General features: G+C 36.7%; 1 protein-coding gene across 1 annotated transcript in view; it reads left to right on the forward strand.

Annotated features, from left to right (window-relative positions):
• The first annotated feature begins 543 nt into the window (after positions 1 to 543).
• CCDC146 (coiled-coil domain containing 146) overlaps positions 544 to 21,133 on the forward strand; it is a 115,478-nt gene continuing 94,888 nt past the window's right edge. Inside the window, exon 1 of the mRNA XM_016219596.2 lies at positions 544 to 712. Coding sequence (XP_016075082.2) covers positions 551 to 712 — 162 coding nt within the window. The 5' untranslated portion in view covers positions 544 to 550. The remainder of the gene's footprint in view (positions 713 to 21,133) is intronic.

The raw sequence follows: 21,133 nt of genomic DNA on the forward strand, positions 1-21,133 counted from the left end.
GTGCACACAAGCATAGGCCCAAGCTGTGGCCATAGCAGGCAGTTGTGGGTGTTGAGCACTTAGCCTGGTGGCCTGGTGTGCAGATGCATGTCTCAGGCAGAATGGAGCACCCCGGGGTGTTGGTTTTATTTTCCAAAAATAAACTGAATAAACTTTGTGTGGCATTTTAAGGATGAAGTTTTATTTACTTGCCCAATCAGTGAATAGTAATTGAGTACCTACTACAATGCTCAGTAAACAAAATTAGGTTTCTGCCCTCATGGAGCTTACATTCTAATTATATGTATTTTTTTCCAGTTAATGGAACAATAATCTACTTTTTAAAATTAGCATTATTGACTTAAGTGTAACAATGAAGAGTATCTTTATAACAAAGCAGAGTTTTATAACAATTATAATAGCTAACTTTCCTCACCTAGGTAGTTCCATTAGAGAATAGCTTAAACCGTTGTTTTGCTTTCTTTTATTATTTCCCATTAATTTTACTTCATAAGTGAAGACATCCCTAAGTAGCTGAACATGGAATGATTTTATTTTAGAATTGTGAAAAATGGAAGAGAGTACCACAGACACAGAGCCAGAAGAGGAAGCAGAAAAACATGAGAAGGATCAAGAAGATCCCATTCATGCCATAGCACCGCCCACAATCAACATCCAAGATGAGCGGCTTGTCGATTTACCTACAACTCCAGCTTTCATTTATCTGCACGAGGTATATTTATTTCTTTTTATATATTACTATAGTAAGACCTGAATCATCTACCTAAAAATTTAGATGAAGCCAATATCATTAAAATAATATATTACATATAACCTGTAGGCAATATGTATAGCTTAAAACATTTTAAAATAAAATAGTGCTACCTTTTCTTCCAAGAGTTTGTCAGTGCAGGTTCTGATAATAAATATTTGCATATATGGAGTCAGTTAAGTACATTCCATAGGTTGGTAAATGAAGTAAAAGAGATTTATTTCATTATTGATATACTACATTCACTTCCATAAAAAGAAGGCAAAAGACCTTGTCATATAATGCTAGAGAGAATACACATTTACTTAACTAAATGTAGTTATTGTAACAGGCACTGAAACCTGCTATTTCCTTCTGCAGAGGAGCAAAACGAGGAATATGATACATATTCTCATTGTCTGATTTGTTTCTAAAACGAGATGGACATTTACGAAATGCCCATTACGGAGGATTAAAAAAAGATATTAACTGGCCATGAATGCAGCTGTTACCATGCTATGCTTGAGAGCTGTGCTTTCAGATATGACCAATCTTTGACGAAGTGGATACCTTAGATTATAGCATCAAAGAACTGTCTTACCTACCCGTTTGAATAGTATAAAATTGCTGAGTAAAATAACACCAATAAGTACATCAGTAATTTTACTGCATGTGAACTGTTCCTCAAGCCAGCAAACTCTTACAGAATGAATTATTACAGAATGAATTAATGGCCTCAAACAACTTTATTTCCACAGTAAATACCACTGAGGTTACTCCCATTGGCATCTCTAACTTTATTTTTTAATTTTTTCAACATTCCTCTAAGATTTATGAAACTTACAAGAAATTTAACCTTTGTTCAAGCTATCCCCCTTAAGTTGTATAAATAGAAGCTGTATCTGCAGAATAGCAAGAGTTCAGATAGCAACTGAAAGAAAACAGTCAAAATCCACTTTCAAACACCCAGATGTTTGATACCACATTGTAAGAACCAGAAGCTGCTTGTGGCATTTATTGTTATTAATGTTAGTCGCACAACTGGCTCAGCACTACTGAGCTGCAAAACATGGATGTCATGCTCTCATCTAATATTGCATATAGGATGTGTTCAGTATGACATTCATGGCACTCTGCAATTTGTGCCCTAACTCTTTTTGCAACTAATAATTCACTTAGACCCCATGATCTTCTGTTTATGTTGCTCCCTTAGCAAGTCTTTCATATTCAGATGCCTGGGAAACTGGCGCATATTCACAAAGCATAATGCAAGGTCATGGATATCCACAAATCCTCCAGCCTCAGTACCTCTTGGAAAACTGTGCCATTCAAACTAAAAGATCAAATAAAATACTTGTATAGGCCACACTTTGCAAACCCTATATCTGTCCTAACCTTTTAGAGTCTGGCTCAATTTTCAAGTCCTCTGAGAAACTGCCTGAGCAGTCAGCTCACAGTGGTTTCTCCAACCTCTCAACTATTACAGCATTTGTAGGTTATACCTGTCACTTGGTACTAAGGTCATTAACAAATATGTATTGAATATTATCTCATCATAAAATATTTCTTGTAGAAAATTTAGAATTCTTCACTGACTTTATGATCACATTAAGCAGCAAGACCTAACAGGGCAGCCCTGGTGGGTGGCTCAGTTGACTGGGAATTGTCCCATACATCAAAAGGCTGTGAGTTCGAGTCCTGGTCAGAGGACATATCTAGGCTGCAGGTTTGATCACCTGTCGGGGTGCCTGCAGGAGGCAACTGATCGATGTTTCTCTCTCCCTCTTTCTAAAAAAATAATCAATAAAGACCTAACAGGGCAGAACTACTGTGTTAATTCATACTTTGGGGTGAAGATTCAAAGTAATGCTTGGGAACTAAGCTACATAATTCCCATCAATGGATTGTGTGGCTCAGTGCTGGACACCTGCTCCCCAACTCTGCTATTGCTGCCTAACTGTGAGGCCTAGCACTCCACAGGCTTTTCTTGTCCCAGTGGAAATTGGATCCTGCTCTATTTTATTTTTATTTTTTAAAAATTTTATGATATAATGTATACACAGTAAAGCTCACAAATATCCAGTGTACAACTTGATGAATTTTTACATATGGCTGTGACCAACATGTTCAGAACTGAATTCATCATTCTTCTCTCAATCTTAATTCTCCTCCTGTGTTCTCTTTGTCAGTTTGAGAGTTAAATCTCTTTTAGATATCTCTTGAATTTATCTGTTCACTGTAAGATGAGATGATTAGGAAAAAGCTTTTTGGAGGCAGTCAGACATGAGGGGGGATAGCTCATCCATATCCATGACCTCCACTGTGAACCCACTTCTTATCCTTAAGCTTTGCCCGCACCCAGACATGCACAGGAGCATCTTCCCCGGGATGGCCCCAAGCTACTCAACATGCTCGGAACTGAACTCAGTATTCTCCCCCCAAGCCCAGTTCTCCACCTGCACTCAGTCAGTTGGTTCTCTCTGAGGCACTGTAAATTTGTTTCCTTTTCATTCCTGCCATACCACCAATTAGAATGCTATTCAGTGATGGAGATAAGATATAAAGAGAGACTGAACCAAGGGCTGGCAATGGGAAAAAGGGTAGAATATGCATAGCGGAGAGACCACGGAAGTGCTCGACTTAGTGTGTGAGTGAGTGGTGGGGGGGGAGATGAGTCTAAACTGAAGCTTGGATTTCTGATTTCTGAAAGTGGCTGAAGTATGGTACTATGACAGAGAATTCAGAGGAAGCAGCAGGTCTGAGGGAAATGTCCAATATGTGGATCTCAGGTTTACCAGGGAAGTCCCTGGGCTGGAGATATTGTCATAACAGGTTCTTGATTGTGTTCATATTGCTTTCTGAAAAGATTGCATGTTGTTTCTTATGTATATTTAACAGCACAGTCTACCACTGTGTATTCATAAAAAGATGCTACCATCCTTTACTAATTCCCTACTTTTAAAATTATCTCTTTTGCCCTGGCCGATGTGGCTCATTGGTTAGAGTGCTGGCCCATGAACTGAAGGGTCACAGGTTTGATTCCTGGTCAAGGGCAAGTACCTGGATTGCAGGTTCTATCCCAGCCCCGGTCAGGGTGCGTGTGGGAGGAAACTAACTGATGTCTCTCTCTCTCCCCCCTTCCCTCCCACCCTTCCACTATCTCTAAAAATCAATGGAAAAAATATCCTCTGGTGAGGATTAACAACAAAAAGATGAAATAAAATTATCTCTTTTACTGGGATCTTCACATGTTCAAAAGATACTTTCTTATTTGTATTCATTTTGTTCTTTTAAGGCTGGTAACAGATTAAATACATTTTGGAATTTTTAATAAAAATTTTAGGTTAATTACTAAAAATATTGATTTTTCTGATGCTATTAAAGCTTCCTGTATTTTCTAGGTTGAACCTTCTATAGAGTTATTGATGAGTTTCTTGAGATAATACATAATGAAATTTAAAATGTTTTTCAAATAATTAAAAACTTTCCTATTTCTTTCATACATGAATTAATTAATCAAGTAACTGGTAACAAAGGTGAAAATATAAGATCCCCATTCTTAACGAGCTTTCAGTAAATGTAGTTTCAAGTATGTAATTTAATTTTCACAATGATTCCATAAGGAATAGAGGTTTGAGATTATTTTCATCTTATGACTTCTGAAAGATTGATGTTTACCTTGGGTTTTCCATCTGGGCAGATGCAGAACCAGGGGTGGAACTCAGTCTCCTGTCTTTTATGTTAACACACATTTCATCTGACAGTCTTCACTTGACATTCACACATCTAAACACTGCTATTTTCGAATTTTATGAATTGACTTTTTAAGTAAACTGTATATTAAAAGTAAAAAATAATGATAAATATTTAATGCTCTATTTAAGTATTTCTCCTTAGTCTCTCTGACCTTCCTTAGTTATCACACCTCACTAATAACTGTACCTAGGGGACTAAAATAAACTACTAAATTTCTTTTTAAAATCTTTCTACAAGTCTTGCTAATGTTGGCATGTTTTTGCTTTTCCTTCACACATCCAAGCAGACTTGCAAGAACTGTTTGACTGTCAAGAAACTTTAAACAGACTAATAACTTATTAAACAATACAAATAGGTTCCATTTTCTAATAAAGGTTTTTTTGTTTTGTTTCATTTTTTAACTCTGACAGGTGGAAATATAAAAATATTTCCAGTATGGAAGAAAACCCTGGGACATGCCAGGAATGCACTTAAACATTTGAAGTATTGCCATGGCTCATATCTATGTACCAAGATTAAACATGTACATTAGAATTACAGGAATACAAGCCATATCCCACTTTGCAAAGTAGATTAACACCCCTAAATTCAATCAGTAAAAGTGTACACTGCAAAAGTATTCAGGATAAGAGAAAAGCAGGGTCCCATGTTAGGGTATTCTTACATTGTCACACTTAAAATGAAAAAGAAAAAAAAAACCCACAAAAAACATGAAGATTGATTCTGGCCAGGAATCTGAGGTATTGTCAGGAAAACTCTGTTATCTGAACAGACTATGATCAGTAGCAAGTAGGAGTCAGAAAAGTGTTCATATCAGGAACAGAGAAGAATTGACAGTTCCTCTGCCTCCTGCCTGGGGATTACCTTTCTTTACTCATTCTGATAATCTTTATGTTGAGCATCAGTCACATGCCAGACTCTGGGCTAGTAAACCAGAGGGAAATGTGGCTGCAGGCCTACCCGTAGAAGCTCATCTGTCCCTGTCTGTATGGTTAATTTTCTTTGATTTTCCTTTCTCTTTTTCAATTCCTTTACTGACATAATGAGGACCTAGTTTGTGTGTGTGCATGCTGGAGTGTTTATTTTTAATTATATCTTTAACAAAGTTTTAATTACCTCTATTTTTCATTGCTTCTTTAGCTGACATTGTAGCAAGTTGATTAAATATTAAAAATAATAATCTAAAGTATGCTGCTGAGTTTTTATTTAAGTCACTGGATGGATGTTGCTTTAAATAAGATGTTTTAAAATAAGGTTAGGGCCCGGCCGGGCGTGGCTCAGTGGTTAAGCGTCCACCGAGGGCCCAGGCAATCAGGGTTCGATTCCCAGTCAGGGCACATGCCCGGGTTGCCGGCTGCAGCCAATCAATGACTCTCTCATCATTGATGTTTCTATCTATCTCTCTCCCTCTCCTTTCCTCTCTCTGAAATCAATAAAGATATATTTTAAAAAATAAAATAAAATAAGGGTTAGGAAAAATAATTAATTGTATTGTTTTCTCTTTTGAGAAAGTACTTGAGAAGGAAAGTGGTTGGCTTTTAAAAGCTTGTGGCTCTCAGTAGAGAATGTGCATGTTGTGAAACATAGTACTACCTTTAGTAATCTAAGAACTGCAGTCATGTACCAAGTAAGGACTGAGATAAGCTCTGGGAAATGCATTGTTAGGGGATTTCCTCACTGTGCGAACATCATAGAGTGTACTTAACACAAGCCTAGGTGGCTCAGCCTACTGATGTAATTTTATGTACTATACTATGACATGACTGGCAGCACAACAGGTTTGTTACACCAGCATCACCACACACGTGAGCAGTTGTAGCATAGACCCCTGCAGATGACTTTTCTTTTTCAATTTAAGGGCCTGACTTAAATTGCAGAGGCATCCACTTCAGTGAGGCATCCACTTCAGCAGTCAATTTCCAATAAACACATTGCAGCCACACACTAGATAAATAGCCAGGTCTTCTCCCCCACCTCCCCAACCCTCCACAACCCTGCTGAGGGTCTTTTTTTTAGAGATCTTGGTTGATTTAAATAACTGACCATTTAAGCTATTTCCCTCAATTTTCTTTCAATTTAAATTCCCACCCTTATGTTTTAAATTCACCAATAAAAAGTGAGCCTAGGCCTTCACCAACCCCAATAATAGCAGGCCCCCAAGCCTGTATGTGTCCTCCCTCCCTCTCTCTCTTTCTCTCATTTTCTCTGCCCCTCCCCCCATGACCTCACTCCATGCCCCTGGCTTTTGGCATGCCTTGTATGCCCCAGGGGCTATAAGTAATACACTTTTTCTTTCAAAGTTTCCTAATGGTTATTGCTGAAGGACATCTTGTAATCCTAAGAACCATGACTTTGTCCAGTTCTAACACTGGTTTAGAAAAGGGAGATGTCTGCAGGATGCTCACCAGGGCCCAGGTGAATGCCCCTAGGCATTTCTAGCCCAGAGCATTACCATCAATAGACTGAGACCCACACAAAACAGTAATACATTGTTCTACTTTACAACAGCTACAAAGTCACTAGATGGTAGGAGTTTTTCACCTCCATTCTAATCTTATGGCACCACCATTTCTATGTGGTTTGTTGTTGGCCAAGACATCCTTATGTGAATATATTAGGTACTAATGATGAAAGCTTAAGGATTAAAATAAATAATGCCTTTTTCAATTAAAATCTATTGTATATAGGTGGGTGGGGAGAGGGTATCTTTATTGGGTAGATTCTTTGGGGAATAAAGCAGAAGAGAGTAGGATTGGGGATTTGACTATCCAGTGACTGAATTTATGAGTCAGCAGTAGTGAACACCAGGAAATTCAGCTATAACAAGGCAGTCATTACAGAGTTTCATAAAGCAAGCAAGATCAGGGTCTCAGTGGTCAAGTAGTGAAATACAAGCCATACTAGGAAGCTAATTAACAGTATCAGAGAGCCAGGTAATAATGTTTTATCAGCTATGGGGTTAGTTCTTTTTCTTTTTAACTATTTTAATACATAAAATATGCCATAGTACAAAAATCAAAAGTTCAGAATAGTACAGTGTAAAAAGTAAGTCAGCCTCCTATCCCATTCCACAATCCACAATCCTCCTGCACACAGGGAAATTATTATTATTGAGTCGTACAGAAGTAAATGAACAAACAAGCAAGTGGGAGTATAATATACGCACTTGCTTTTTTTTCACATATACAATTTTTATATTATTGTAATGCTTGTATATAGTATTTCAATGGACCATACTTGAACCAATTCCCTATTATAAGACATTTAGTTAATTTTCAATCTTCTGCTATTCCAACAATGAGTCAATAACCTTATACAGGCATCATTTCACACTGGAATAATCATAATAAAAAGAAAATCATCATAATAAAAGGACAAATTTCAAATAGTGGGATTGCTGGATAAATGAGTTTGCTCATTAAAATTTTTTTAATTGTAGGAAAATACACATATTATAAAATATACCACCTTAACTGTTTTGTAAGTGTACAGTTCAGTGATATTAAGTATATTTACATTGTTGTACAACCAATATTCAGAACCTTTCATCTTGTAAAACTGAAACTCTGTCCCCATTAAACAACTTCCCATTTTCCCCTCCTCCCAGCCTCTGACAACCACTATTCTACTTTCTGTTTCTATGAATTTAACCATTGTAGATAAGTCATATAAGTGGAATCTTACAATATTTGTCTTTTTTGTAACTGGCTTATTTTACTTAGCAAAACATCTTCAAGGTCCCTACATGTTGTAGCATTTGACAGGATTTCCTTCCTTTTTAAGGCTGAATAACATTCCATTAGATGTACCCACCACATCTTGTTTATCCATTCATTCACCTGTCAGTCTACACTTGGGTTACCTTCACCTCTTGGCTATTGTGAATACTGCTGCTACAAACATGGTATACAAATACTTCTTTGAGATCCTACTTTCAGCTATTTTGAATATATACCCAGAAGTAGAATTGTCATATTATGAGCTTGTGCATTTTGATATTTTGTTTTTATTGCCAAGGTGCTCTCCAGAGAGGCTATAATAATGTATGTTCCCACCAGCAATAAATGAGTGTCTATTTACTCATACCAGCACTGTGTGCTATGCAACTTTTTTATCTTTGTCACTTTGATAGGGGGAAAATATATCTCATTATAGTCTTTACTTACATTTATCTTAAAGTGAGTGTAGTAGAGCTTCCTTTTATATGTTTAAGACTGTTTTAAAATATAGTGTATTAATAGAAAATGTGAGGTATAGGCAGGCCAACAGATCAGGAGACAATTGCCATTGAAATGACAGTTTATTACTCACAGTTCCTAAGAGAAAGGGCATGCATGTTACAGGGCTTCACATGGGGAAGCACCGGGTCAGTCAGGAGGTAGAGGGAGAGGGAGGAATTGTGGACAAGGGCCTTTATTGTGGTTTCCCTGGGAAGGAGTGGGTGCAGCAGGGTAAGGAGGCGTAGGATTGGTTAGTTTGAATCATTTCAGTCTGCTCTGGTGCATAGGAGATGTCCCTAGTTATTTGGTACCTGGCACTGGGGTGATTAGGTCAAGTGTATCATGGCCTGAGTATAAGAACCTTATGAAGGAGATGGTTGAAAAGTGTGACTCTGGATTGGTTGGTTTGTACTTGAAATGTGTGCCCCTGAAGGAGAACTCCACTCAATGGTGGGGTGGGGGTAGGGGACCAATGAGGAAGCCAGGAAGCCAAGGCAAGGTGACTCAGGAATATTATCAGGCTGTCTAGAACAAGGTGAGGCCAGCATAAGCATATAGGGCAGATGTTAAAGCACCAACTTCACAGGAGCTAAAAGCATGGTTAATACAAAGATCCATTTGTACTTCCTTTTTTGTGAACTCTATTCACATCTTTTTCCATTGTGTAGTTTTTTTACTTATAGATTCATAGAAACTCTTTATACATTTAAAAAATAGGCCTTTGTGTATAATATCCATTGCAAAAATCTTTCTCTCAGCTTGTTGAATTTCCTTCGAGTTTTTTCAGCCATGTGAAAATTTATTTTTGTATGTGCTTTTCTTTTACAGTTTCAGGATTTTGTATCACATTAAGAAGACCTTTGGTACTACTCTGAGATGATAAATTTGTTTCCTGTTTTCTCCTAGTACGTTGATAGTTTGAGTCATCATATTTTAACCTTTGTTCCATCGGCATGTGTGTTGGTGGAAAGGGAAACAGAAAGGAGGTGCCAGCAACAAGCTTAGAACTTAATGCCAATCTCTTATCTTCTGAGGCAAAAGTTCTTTCCATGTTCCAGGCCTATATGTACCTGGCTGGAGGCCAACAGGCTTACCTGGGTGGCATCAGAAATATGAAGTGAGGAGGTACAAGAATTACTGGACATCAAACCTCAAATTAAGAAGACAAGAATATTGCTATTTGTAAAGACTGTGTCTAAGAATGGACAGGCTCAAAATATCTTAAATCTTAATAGTTTGAAAAGAAAAATCTCTGATTGGCTGGTGGTGGGGGAGTGGTTCAGTAAAAATGGGTCCTAGCTCTGCTCTGCATGTACTAGCCATGCAGCCTTCAGTAAGTCATTTATGTTCTCGGAGCCTAACTTTACACTAATAGTACATTTCTCAGCTTATCATCCTTCAGGGGTACCTCACTGCCTACCGTAGTAGTTTCATCCTATTTTTAACTACATTTATCACTTTTTCCAGTGGAAATCTTATACAGAAGCACGATATGTAGAACAGATTTGGATGTAGTGGATGTAGAAGTGCGGATGCAGTGGTGAAGGTCCCCTGTTCTCTCCCCTTCACATCTATGATCACCACCAGCGCCACTGCCTCAAGCCCCTGAGCACACTAGGAAAACCCATGCTCTGTACAGATAGTTTTTGGACTTAGGACTTAGTAAAACTGAGCCCTCTCTCTCCCACCTTCAAACCCATCTCAGCACAGCAAAAACACAGATCTGCCTCCAGAATGCCTTGAAAAACAATTTGGCTGTATTGAAGTTTCCTTCAGGAATCGAAAGGGGAGTTCCTAAGCACATCATACAGCAAAACTTCCGAAAATTCCTCATCACAAAAGATGCCTCTCCCACACCCCTTTGATCACCCTTTTAAAAACTTCTCCAGAAAGCTGTTTTCTTATCCTCAGGCTGGTTTTCTCCCCCTCTGTATTTCAATCCCTCTTCTCCTTGATATCTTTGACTATTTCATTATTTTGTAAAACAGTCTTCAGAGTTCCTTCCAGTTTTCCTTCCCACCCAGCATCCTATCATCACCTCACAGGCCTGGGCACAGAACTGAGCATCAATAGGTGGCATGGGAGACTGAGATACTTAGATTTGAATTTTCCTTGCCCTATCACAAGGATTAATGTCACATCTTTGACCTTACAGTCAAATCCCTTTACTTAGTCTGATCCACCATTCCTTTCTTCCTTTTGTTACTGACCCCTGCCACATACCCTATACTCCAGTGAAATTAGACCTGTTGCTGTTTTTCTATCTAGCTCCTGATTTTCCAACTTGCTGATGCCTTCTCACATCCTGTACCCAGGTCAGCAATGCTCTCCACATTTCTGTGCTTCAGACTTCTACCCATCTTCAAGTATTCCACTTCTTGACAGTGTGATCACTTCTGTTTCTGTAACCTTGCGTCATGCTCGTACATACCTTACGCCACTAATTATTTTCTTTCCTGTTTTTGAAGATAATTGATAGTAGCTTTAGGAGCATTGAAAGCAGGAAGCCTGTGATGTTCTTGATATTCCTTGTGAACTCTTAGCTCACTATTGCACATGTAGCCATGCCACTTTCAAAGGAATGATGAACATAGAGTAATTAGTAAAGCCCTCCACCAAAATAATCACATTACAAGGTAAACTTAAAAAGGAGAAATTTCTTCTGAATGTATTTTCCACATCAAGTCCATCTAAATTTTCAGATAGTTAAATGTTTAATGTTAGAAATATCACACCACATTAGAACCATCATGCATCTATTCCAGTTTTGATTTTGCTGGCTGAGCTCCCAAAGGAATATGCAATGGGGAAGCAATGATTTTCAAATATTTTTTGAAAACAAAACAAAACCTTTTCTTTAAGTGAAATTGAAGGTGGAGCCCCAAGATATAAAATAAAAGCAGAACTACTCTATATGAACAGTGTTTCATGTATCATTAATCCAGCATGTTAAATGACAATACTGTATTCATCATAAAAGTATCAGTCTTCCTGTCCAATTTCCATACCTATCTGTGATATCAGAGCCTCTTTAGATTTCTAATCATTTATTTGATCAGATAAAGACAAAATTATTGTTATAGAATAGAAATTAAAAAGTCTTTGTTGACATCATTCATTTGTAAATTGTATTTACATTTTAAATTACTTATTTTATGTAATAAATGAAAATAAGAACATTGGTGTTTACCAGAGAAATCTTTCAGCCTCCAAAGAACTTACAAAGTGCTTTGAACTTAAGCAGTATGTTCTCATCAGTGAATTCTGCCACGTAACCATGGAAGTGAAATTGTGTTTGGAGAGCATAGAAACTTGTTTGCCTTTTCTGTCAGAGTTGTTATAAATTCTGACTTAGCTGCAGAAAGAAAATAATTTTTAACTTAGGTTAAGTAGGGACATTAACACACTTGGAAACTATATTAATTTTTTAAATACCCCCTGTCAACAGAATATTATGTAATGGTTTTGATAAGATACAAAAAGAGATGTTTCATTCTAAGCTGAGATTTAAATGGAATCATTTCCCACTTTAAAGATTTACACAGAAAATCAGAGCAGGGTGTACTGAGATTTGCTATGTGGATACTTCACTGTGGAATTACCATGGGTAATTTATCATGGAAAATTAGCCCACTTGGTGAGAAATACATCAAGAAAGTCAGGAAAGCTCAAAATGGATAATGGTCCACACATGATAAACAGTTTGTAGATGACAGAGGTTTGTGTGAGTTTTCCAGGGAAACTTTAGTGAGCATAAAACCTCCTTATTGCAGCATTAATCACAGCAAGCAGATAACATTGCAAGTGCTCCTAGGAAAGTGTCCAGCACATGTGGCACTCAGTAAGTGACAGCTGCTTATCATTATTAGTATTTAGAAGCATGAATCTCCAAACAAAAATTAAAACAGTTTACTTAGATAAACTGAAAAAATTATGATACTACCATTATTGAGTGGGAAATAAATGCAAGCAGCTAGTTTTGTGGACCCTTCTCTTATAAACTTTCACAACATAAGCATAAATTATTTGCTTCTTGTGGAAGATGAGGGAAGCCAACTTAGAGATGCAGATGCTGAACCTTTGTATGAGGCCTTTGTAATAGAGAGGCAGTTTATCCTAAACAGTACCATCCTTAATTACTTAGAGGAAATCTTGAATGCTAGAGATTAAACTCAGCTTTTGAGAGTTTAGAAAGTTATTATTTGGAAAAAATCTTAATCAAAATACTTTAGTAAGCATATAGCACCATGCTATGCTTATGCTAGACAAGTGATAAATATTTATTGGGTTAAAATAATAAATATAAATATTGTATCAGTTACTTTAAGGGGCTAAGATAAAAAAGGCTGTTTATTTTAAAATGTGATTTTTTATTTTTTGCTTTCAAAAAAGTGTATATTCTCAGAGGCATAGTGTAGATTTTCTTCTGAAGAGGGCTAATAAAATAATATAGATCTTTTTGAGAGATCATGTGATGTCAGGGAAGATGCTGATCACAAGTTAGCTAGCTCATGGTTTTAATTTTGGTTTACCTTTGAGACTCTGGTGAACAAAGGTACAGAGGCAGAACTGAATATGGCATTGGGACAGCAGGCTGCTGGCATGACAGGGAACTCATCAGGGCATAGAAAGAGCAAATTAGAAGCAGTCATTCCATGAAGTTGTGCAGGAGAAGAGAGGCAGTAAAGAAGGACCCATTCAAGGAAGAGCAGCAGAATTAATAGCACAGAATTTATTAGAGGGGACTTAAAGAGACTAAAGTTCTATTTTATTTTCATATATTTTAGATAATATTGCTTAAAATAAGCTTATTGACCATGGTAGGTTTTGTTGTATTGACTTTTTTTTTTTTTTAATATATCTTTATTGATTTCAGAGAGAGGAAAGGAGAGGGAGAGAGAGAGATAGAAACGTCAATGATGAGAGAGTCACTGATCGAGCCCACAACCCGGGCATGTGCCCTGACCAGGAATTGAACCCTGATCTCCTGGATCCTAGGTCGACGCTCAACCACTGAGCCATGCCCAGCCGGGCTGTATTCACTTTTGACTACATTAAGAGCTGCATATCCATTTTATTTCAATGGGCAGGTTTCTTTGCATGTTATAGCATATGTGTTACAAATAGCACTTTTAACATGTGTGTGCATCATATGTATACATGTGTTTTATTTGTGTGTGTGTGTGTGTGTGTATGTGTGTACACAAGGAAACCTACCCATATGAAAAGAACTACCTGAAGCTGGCCCCAACATTAAGTGAACATTGCCAGTCAGATTCATTTATAGCCATTCCAGTGTTAATACTTTGGGAGCTATTAGAAATATTAGATTTAGGTTTCTTCTAACTTGTATAACTTTTGGAATGTATTTGTGGATGGAACAAGATTTAAGATCATTAATGTCTCTAAAATAAAGAGGAAAGGAGTAAAAAATATCTCTGCTTAACTAAACTAGTGCCCTTATAACTTAAAATGGCCATTCCTCAAACTTGGGCATTATCCTTTAACAAAGAACGTTTTTTGGTCTTTGACCTAATTCACTTTTTTTTTTTTTTTTTGCTATATGTATGTGTACACTCACACATGCGTGCACACACACACACTGAATCCTACATGACAGCACTTCAACTTCAAAGGTGGTGTCTCTCAGAAGATGCAATAGGTCATTGCCTAAGTCTAAAGCAATGATTCGTAGAATACTGTTGTGGAATACCATAATGGCTTTTAAGATGTATACTAACTCAAAAAAATAATTGCTGGCAGAAACAAGAAAAAGCACATCCAAATCTAAAATAATCTAGAGAAAGTATCTGTTCCAGTGGGAATACATCTCTGTCTTCTCCTTTAGGAAGCAACCCTGGGACCTCTCTAATGACATAGTTACAGGATGGGTGGATGCAACTGTGCTGGTTCCTCCATATCTCCAACTCCTTCTGTATAAGTCTCTGTTCCATGTACATCATTTACTAGTTTATCTCATCTAACCCCATGGATTCATTACCATCTATATTCTAGCAACTTTCAAATGTATTTCTAAACCCTAGATGTATTCCCTGAATGTCACGCTAATATTCAAATGCTACCCATTTGAATGTCTTATAGATATTTGAACTTAGAATGTTTAAAACTGCTGATCCCCACCCACACCCCACTCACTCTTTCTAAATAGGCTCCCCCTGCAGTCTTCTACATGTCAGATAACAGCAGCTTCATCTTTCTTAGTTGCTCAAGCTAAAATCCTTCAGTTTTTGGTGATACCTGGTCTTTTCACTGTCCACCTCTGATCTTTAATCAGCAATTTTTGTCAACTTTACCTTAAAGATTCACTTCACTGCAACCACCATTGGCATGCTTTCATCATCTCTCATCAAGATTATTGCAGACACCATCAAACTGGTGTTCATGCTGCAATCTTGTCTCCCAACAGTGTTCTCCACTCAACAACAAGAGTGATCCTTTGAAAACTGGAAGCGATCATGTACTTCCTCCGACCAAAACCCTACATTTGTTACTCAGAGTAAAGGCAAATCCTTATCATGACGTACAAGGTCTAGATCTGGCAGCCCTGACCCCGCCCCTTATTTAACCCCAACTTCCTAAGCTCTCTTTGAGCTCATGTCCTGAATCTCCACCCCATACTGTCTACTTTTCCTACACTGGCCTTACTGACCCTAAAACATACTAAGCACCTTTGCACCTGATGCTCCTTTTGCTTGGAACATACTTCTCCCAGATATATGCCTGGCTTATTCTCAGATACCTTTAAATCTTTATTCAACTGTCACTTCCTCAGAGAGGTCTCCCCAGACCACCTGTGTGAAATAGCACCCCTCCTCTGATACTTCTTATCTCCCTTACCCTGCTTAATTTTTATGGCATTTATCATATAGTTTGTTTATTCATCTCCTCTGATAAAATATAAACTCCCCAAGCGTAGGGTTTCTGTCTGTTTTGGTTACTGATATTTATCTCTGGCTTCCTACAAGACTGTCTAGCACACGGTATACATTCAATAAATACTTTTTGAGTGAATTACAGCTAAATTCCCTCCAACATTTCTATTTCCATAAACCTCTTAGTTCCAAGATATTTCTGGCTTCTCAGCTTTAGTTAGTATGGCTGCTGTTGAATCTAAGTCTGTGTTAACTAATCAAGCAAGCCATTAGAACCAAACTCGTCTGCTCAAGCCAGCCCATTGATTTAAAAATTTCTGGTAAATATACCTATATCAATGAATCCAATCACATCTGAAATGCTGTTTTTTCTTCCTTAGTCAAGCAACCTTATAATCTGTCTCCACATGTATTCTCCAATTTTCTGCTGATATAATTAGCAAAGTATAAAGGCTTCTCCTCCAATTTGACTATATCTGACCTTAGGGCATGCCCTGGATACAGATCTGGAGATGGTGAAGAGTGGGATGAAGGAGCCTAAAGGAGAATTAAGGTTGTTACCTATGAGGAAAAGCAACGGTGTCTTCCAGCGAGAGGAGCCTTAGGGACCACTTTAAGGAGTAAGGGAGGCTCAGTCACTTTTGGGAATTCAGGGCCTCTGAGTTCCCCAAGTACAGTATAGCCAACTTCTCTCATGTCTATTCTCACTTCCAACTCTACCCAACTGATAAAAGAAACCTGGCAAAGCTATGATTCGGCAGATGTTGCAACTTGGCAACACACAGAATGAAATTACAGTTTGGATTGGACCAACTCTGCTTGTTACTTCAGGGAGGAGAGAGGAGATTTGGAATTGAAGATAGTTTCCAAAGGGGCCTTTGTCTAATCCGAAATTTTAAAAAATTAAAGCATTCATGGATCTTGTAAGATTAAAATTAATTTCAAAATTATAATATAAGAATGTGAAAATACTTTTTTCTTTAGAAACTCAGGTAGGACAATCACTGTCCAGCCCAGTACAGCCATACCCTCTACATGACATGTACCGAGAGGCATGTACCTGTAACTGAACCATTTCCATGCCAGGGGCTGGCCCTGCCCTGGCAGGATCTGGGAGCTTTCGAGTGTCAGGTGATGTCCAGATTCTTGACTTGTGCAGGAGAATTTTAAGACAGGAGTCCTGGTGAGAGTGAGAGTAAGTTTATTAAAGCTTGGGGCATTGAGGCCCCTGGAGACAGGATAAGGGCATAAGCCCCGGACTAGCTGCCACTGTCCATTGCTCCCTTGGGTGCAGGTCTCATTGGGACCCTTAGAGTTTAGGATAGAAGCAAAGTACTTGCCTGAGGAAAGAGGAGGGAGCAGACATGCTCAAAGAAGAACATGTGCTGGGGGTTTTATCTATTTTCTATAGGCGGGAATTTTAGGGGAGGTGCCAGGGGAGGATCTGAACTGAATATGTGTTAGATCTACAGGTCTGTCATTTAGAATGCTGATGCAGCAAAATGAGCATATAGTGGAGTCAAGGGTCATTCTCTGGTTTCTCCTCTATCTTGGATTAGTCTGTCACTAATTGGCTTTTTTGTTATCTTTCTCCCTGAAGATCAAAACGTAGAAAATATTTTTTTCTCTACTTAGGTGATGTCAAACCTGTTTCAGGGGAGGACCAGATCAGGATTTCAGAATCTATTAAATGAGCTCAGAAAGGTATTTTGTTATCTCCCTGAAAGATAACAAAATACCTCACTATTTCCTTTTAGGTGTCTTTGGTTAGGGAGAACAATATCTTGTGCTTTATTAGCTGGCTGTTAGTTGCTCAGCTATCCCGGCCATTTTTTCAACCATTTGTCTCAGTTTCCTCATTCCACTTGCCAGAGAATTTTCTTAGTTTCTTACTAATCTACTTCAGTTCCCAGAAAATCCCTTCTAAAAGTTTGCCATTGTTACGTACCCAATCCTATAGTATATATCTGATCCTGTCTTGCCATATTTTCCCCTGGCTTCAATCACTTCTCACCTGTACGTACCATCTCCCAAATCCTCCTTTTGAAAGTACCCACTTCTTCCCCCACTATAACTCTGGCTTCTTTAGACTATAGTCCTTCATCTATAGTAACATATTCATGAGCCACTTTGAGTAACAACACTCCTGTTTCAAATTTCCTTTACATCCTAGACAAACAGACTGATTTCAGGGTAGAACTTAGATAACTGTAAAATGATGTAATGTATAATAAGGAATATTACAGTGGTATGGGACCAAAGAGGAGAGGTACCCAACTCCTCCTAATGTCATCAGAGATGACTGCCCAGAAGAGATAACTAGTTAGGATAATAATGATGATGATGATGATTCATATGTATGTTCTGAGTGCTTTACATATGTTATCTCATTTAATCCTCTCAATAACTCTATCAGGAACATTCTCTTGTTATCCCTATTTTATCATTGAAGAGACCAAAAAACAGCGAGATTAAGTGACTTTGCATGTGATCACACAGCTTGCAAATGGTGAAGCTAAAATTCAAACCTAGCAAGTCTGGCTCCTGAGTCTCTGCTATTAAATCGTGGCTAAGGAGATAAAACTCAGCAGGGGTTGAGGATGGCATTCTATGTAAACTGAGGGAATAGTATACACAAAGTCATGAAAATATAAAAGAACATGTTTTGCTCAAGAACATGCATTCACTATGGCAGGAGTGTGAGTAGAGGTGGAAAAAGACACTAAAAGGGTAGGCAGAAACCAGTTCACGAAGCAGCTGATTTGCTGGACTTTATCATGTAGGAAATGAGGAGTTGTTGAAAGGTTTTAAGCAGGACAATAACATGATCAAAATTGTATTTTTCAATCACTCTGTCAGTGATATGAGGATAGGTTGGAATAGATTGAAACTAGAGGCACAGTTTACTGTTAGGAAGCATTTGCATTATCCTGAGGAGACAATGAGGGCTGAACTAGAGCAGCACATGGATAATGGAAAAAGAGGAGATGGCTTTGAATGTGTCAAAATGAAACTGAAACTTTTAAATTTCAGATGTGTCAACAGCATTCTAATAGAGGGAAATAAGATAATAGTGTTCCTGTATTTGCCTCTGTCTTCCTGTTAGTAAAATAATACTCATTAAATTCTTCAAAGTGAACGATATTGTCTGGTTAGGTAAACATTATACAACTTTTCAGACAAGAGTACATATATAAATATTATTTCACAGACAATAATGTTTAATAATTTCATGTTGAAATAAATAGATGTGAAGGTTAAATCTTTTATTTTACAGGGTTTTTAGAGGACATGAAACATGTATTTATACATAAAGAAAAAGAAAAATTATAAACGAGCTTATTGTGATGACATTACCCATCACTTTTACCTTTAAAACCTTTCCTTGGGTAGGTCCATTAAAAAATAAGGACCAGCAAATTTTGTTACCAGAATATCTTCTATGCTTTGCATATTTAAGCTCTTTACCTATTAGACAGATGTGTCATTAATTCATTGGCGCATTACGGCTTATCAGAAAACTTTTATATTTTTCCTCACTGATGAATGAATCAGTTCCACTAGGAATTTCTAAGGACCAGTTTTAGTTTCTATTTTCAAAGAATGATAAAGCTCAGAAATAGTCTTAATGAAGATAACAAATACTGACCATTAAACTGGAACCAAGACAAAACTCTAAAATAATGTTTGTTAATAGTAAATCCACATTTATGAACATTAGCGTATATTAGTAAATAGTTGTCTTTTTTTTAGTAAATAGTTATTTTAAGGCAAGACTCTCTTAGAATAATCTACTTCCATCAACACTTTAAAAATCATAAAAATCTAAAGTATATTTAATAAGTGGCATGAAATGACTTCAAAAAGAAAGTTCTATATTGAAGAATTTTTTATTAGAAAAGTGCCATAAAAGTATAATGGAAAATAAAATTTTGATTTTTTGAAATAAGACAGAAGGACAAGCTTTTGAGTATTTACATAAACTAATGAATTATATGCCAGATTCTCCCAAAATGATACCTAGTTCTCATTAAATCAGTGCACACTCACTGTCTGAGCTATTTTTCTTTATAACTTTGTTCTGTGAGGAGTCCACAGAAATTTAATTCTACTTAAGCTTATACATATATTAATAATTGTATGTAGTAAATAAAAGTGCCTTTATCTGTAATAAATACATTGTATAATATCAAAATGTTCATTTAAAAAAAACAAAAGAGAGAAAGAGTAAACCAGTTACAACATTTACACTTGATATCCTTTTGGGCAGATACTCATCCTTTAGAATCTACAATGCTAGATTTTGGTCTACAGTGATACATTTTGCTCATAACTTAATTGTATTTGTATTTGTCTTTAAAATTTTAATAGTATTCATAAAACTTAATTTTCATCATGTTTACCTAAAAGCTTTGGATATCATATATTATTAAAATAATTTTTGCTTTTTTATTAAAATTTTCTGTAAAGGGCAATACCCGAAAAATTAACTTGTTACCTAAGGCAACTATCCTTCTTAATCATTTTCAAATAACGACTAAAGATACATCTTTGTGAATGTATTTTGAAATCTTGGTTACTACAATAGAAACAGACACTAGAAATTAAATATTAAATGTATTTCTATGACTCACATACAATGAGTATTTCAATTTTTATTCTAGAGTAATTTTGAACATAGCAGAATACTGTTGTTCTCTCTGAAATGATCCCTTTTTACAATGATGAAACTTAACACATTATTTTTTTTAATAACCTTTTGAGTATGATATTTGCATCCCAGAATTAATTAATTAATTATAAAAGATCCAGATACTTTTGTTTGGTTAAAAAAATAAACAGCTGTATTTGAATCTTCTGGTAGTAAAACAACCGCATCAGCTAGGGTTAAAATATATACTGTTTGAACTACTGTTCTATATATTTCAAAATTCATATGTTTTTTATAAATAGATTTATCTGTTTGTCCTATAAAACTTAGCTTTAAAGCTATTATTCCTTTGGATATAAAATTGGCTTTCAGAGTATTATAGCCTATAAATAAATGCTTCATTCTTCACCCACACCAACCTCTCCAAAAGAAAGCTTACCAGTAGTCTTGCTCAGCAGTGACCAATCTTAACTTAAAAACTATTAGGCACAGAGAACTCAAAAGAAAAGAATTTTTATGTTAGAGTAGTTTTCACTATCAAACATCTAAAGAGTTATAAACTGTGAATGAATTACCTTTAAACCATGGTACTTATGGTCAAATTAATTTTCTGAATGCTTTTAGGAGTGACATTATGCTACCACATTTTAAAATATTTTAAATGATCAATATTTTACATTTCATGACTATAGTACATGAACAGCATTAATGTGCCTGGGAACTAAAATGCTATAGGGTCTTTCTGACCCAAAGAAAATGCCATAAATTGAATGAGTTTATCTCAGAATAAGGATTAGGGTATTTACACAGAAATAAATACCAAAATAACTCTTTATAGCTCAAAAAGAATGTTATACCCTCAGATGTGTTTGTCATAGCCAAA

Source organism: Miniopterus natalensis, chromosome 10 (assembly GCF_054644295.1).
Source record: "Miniopterus natalensis isolate mMinNat1 chromosome 10, mMinNat1.hap1, whole genome shotgun sequence".
In the NCBI taxonomy this organism is placed as follows: Eukaryota; Metazoa; Chordata; class Mammalia; order Chiroptera; family Miniopteridae; genus Miniopterus; species Miniopterus natalensis.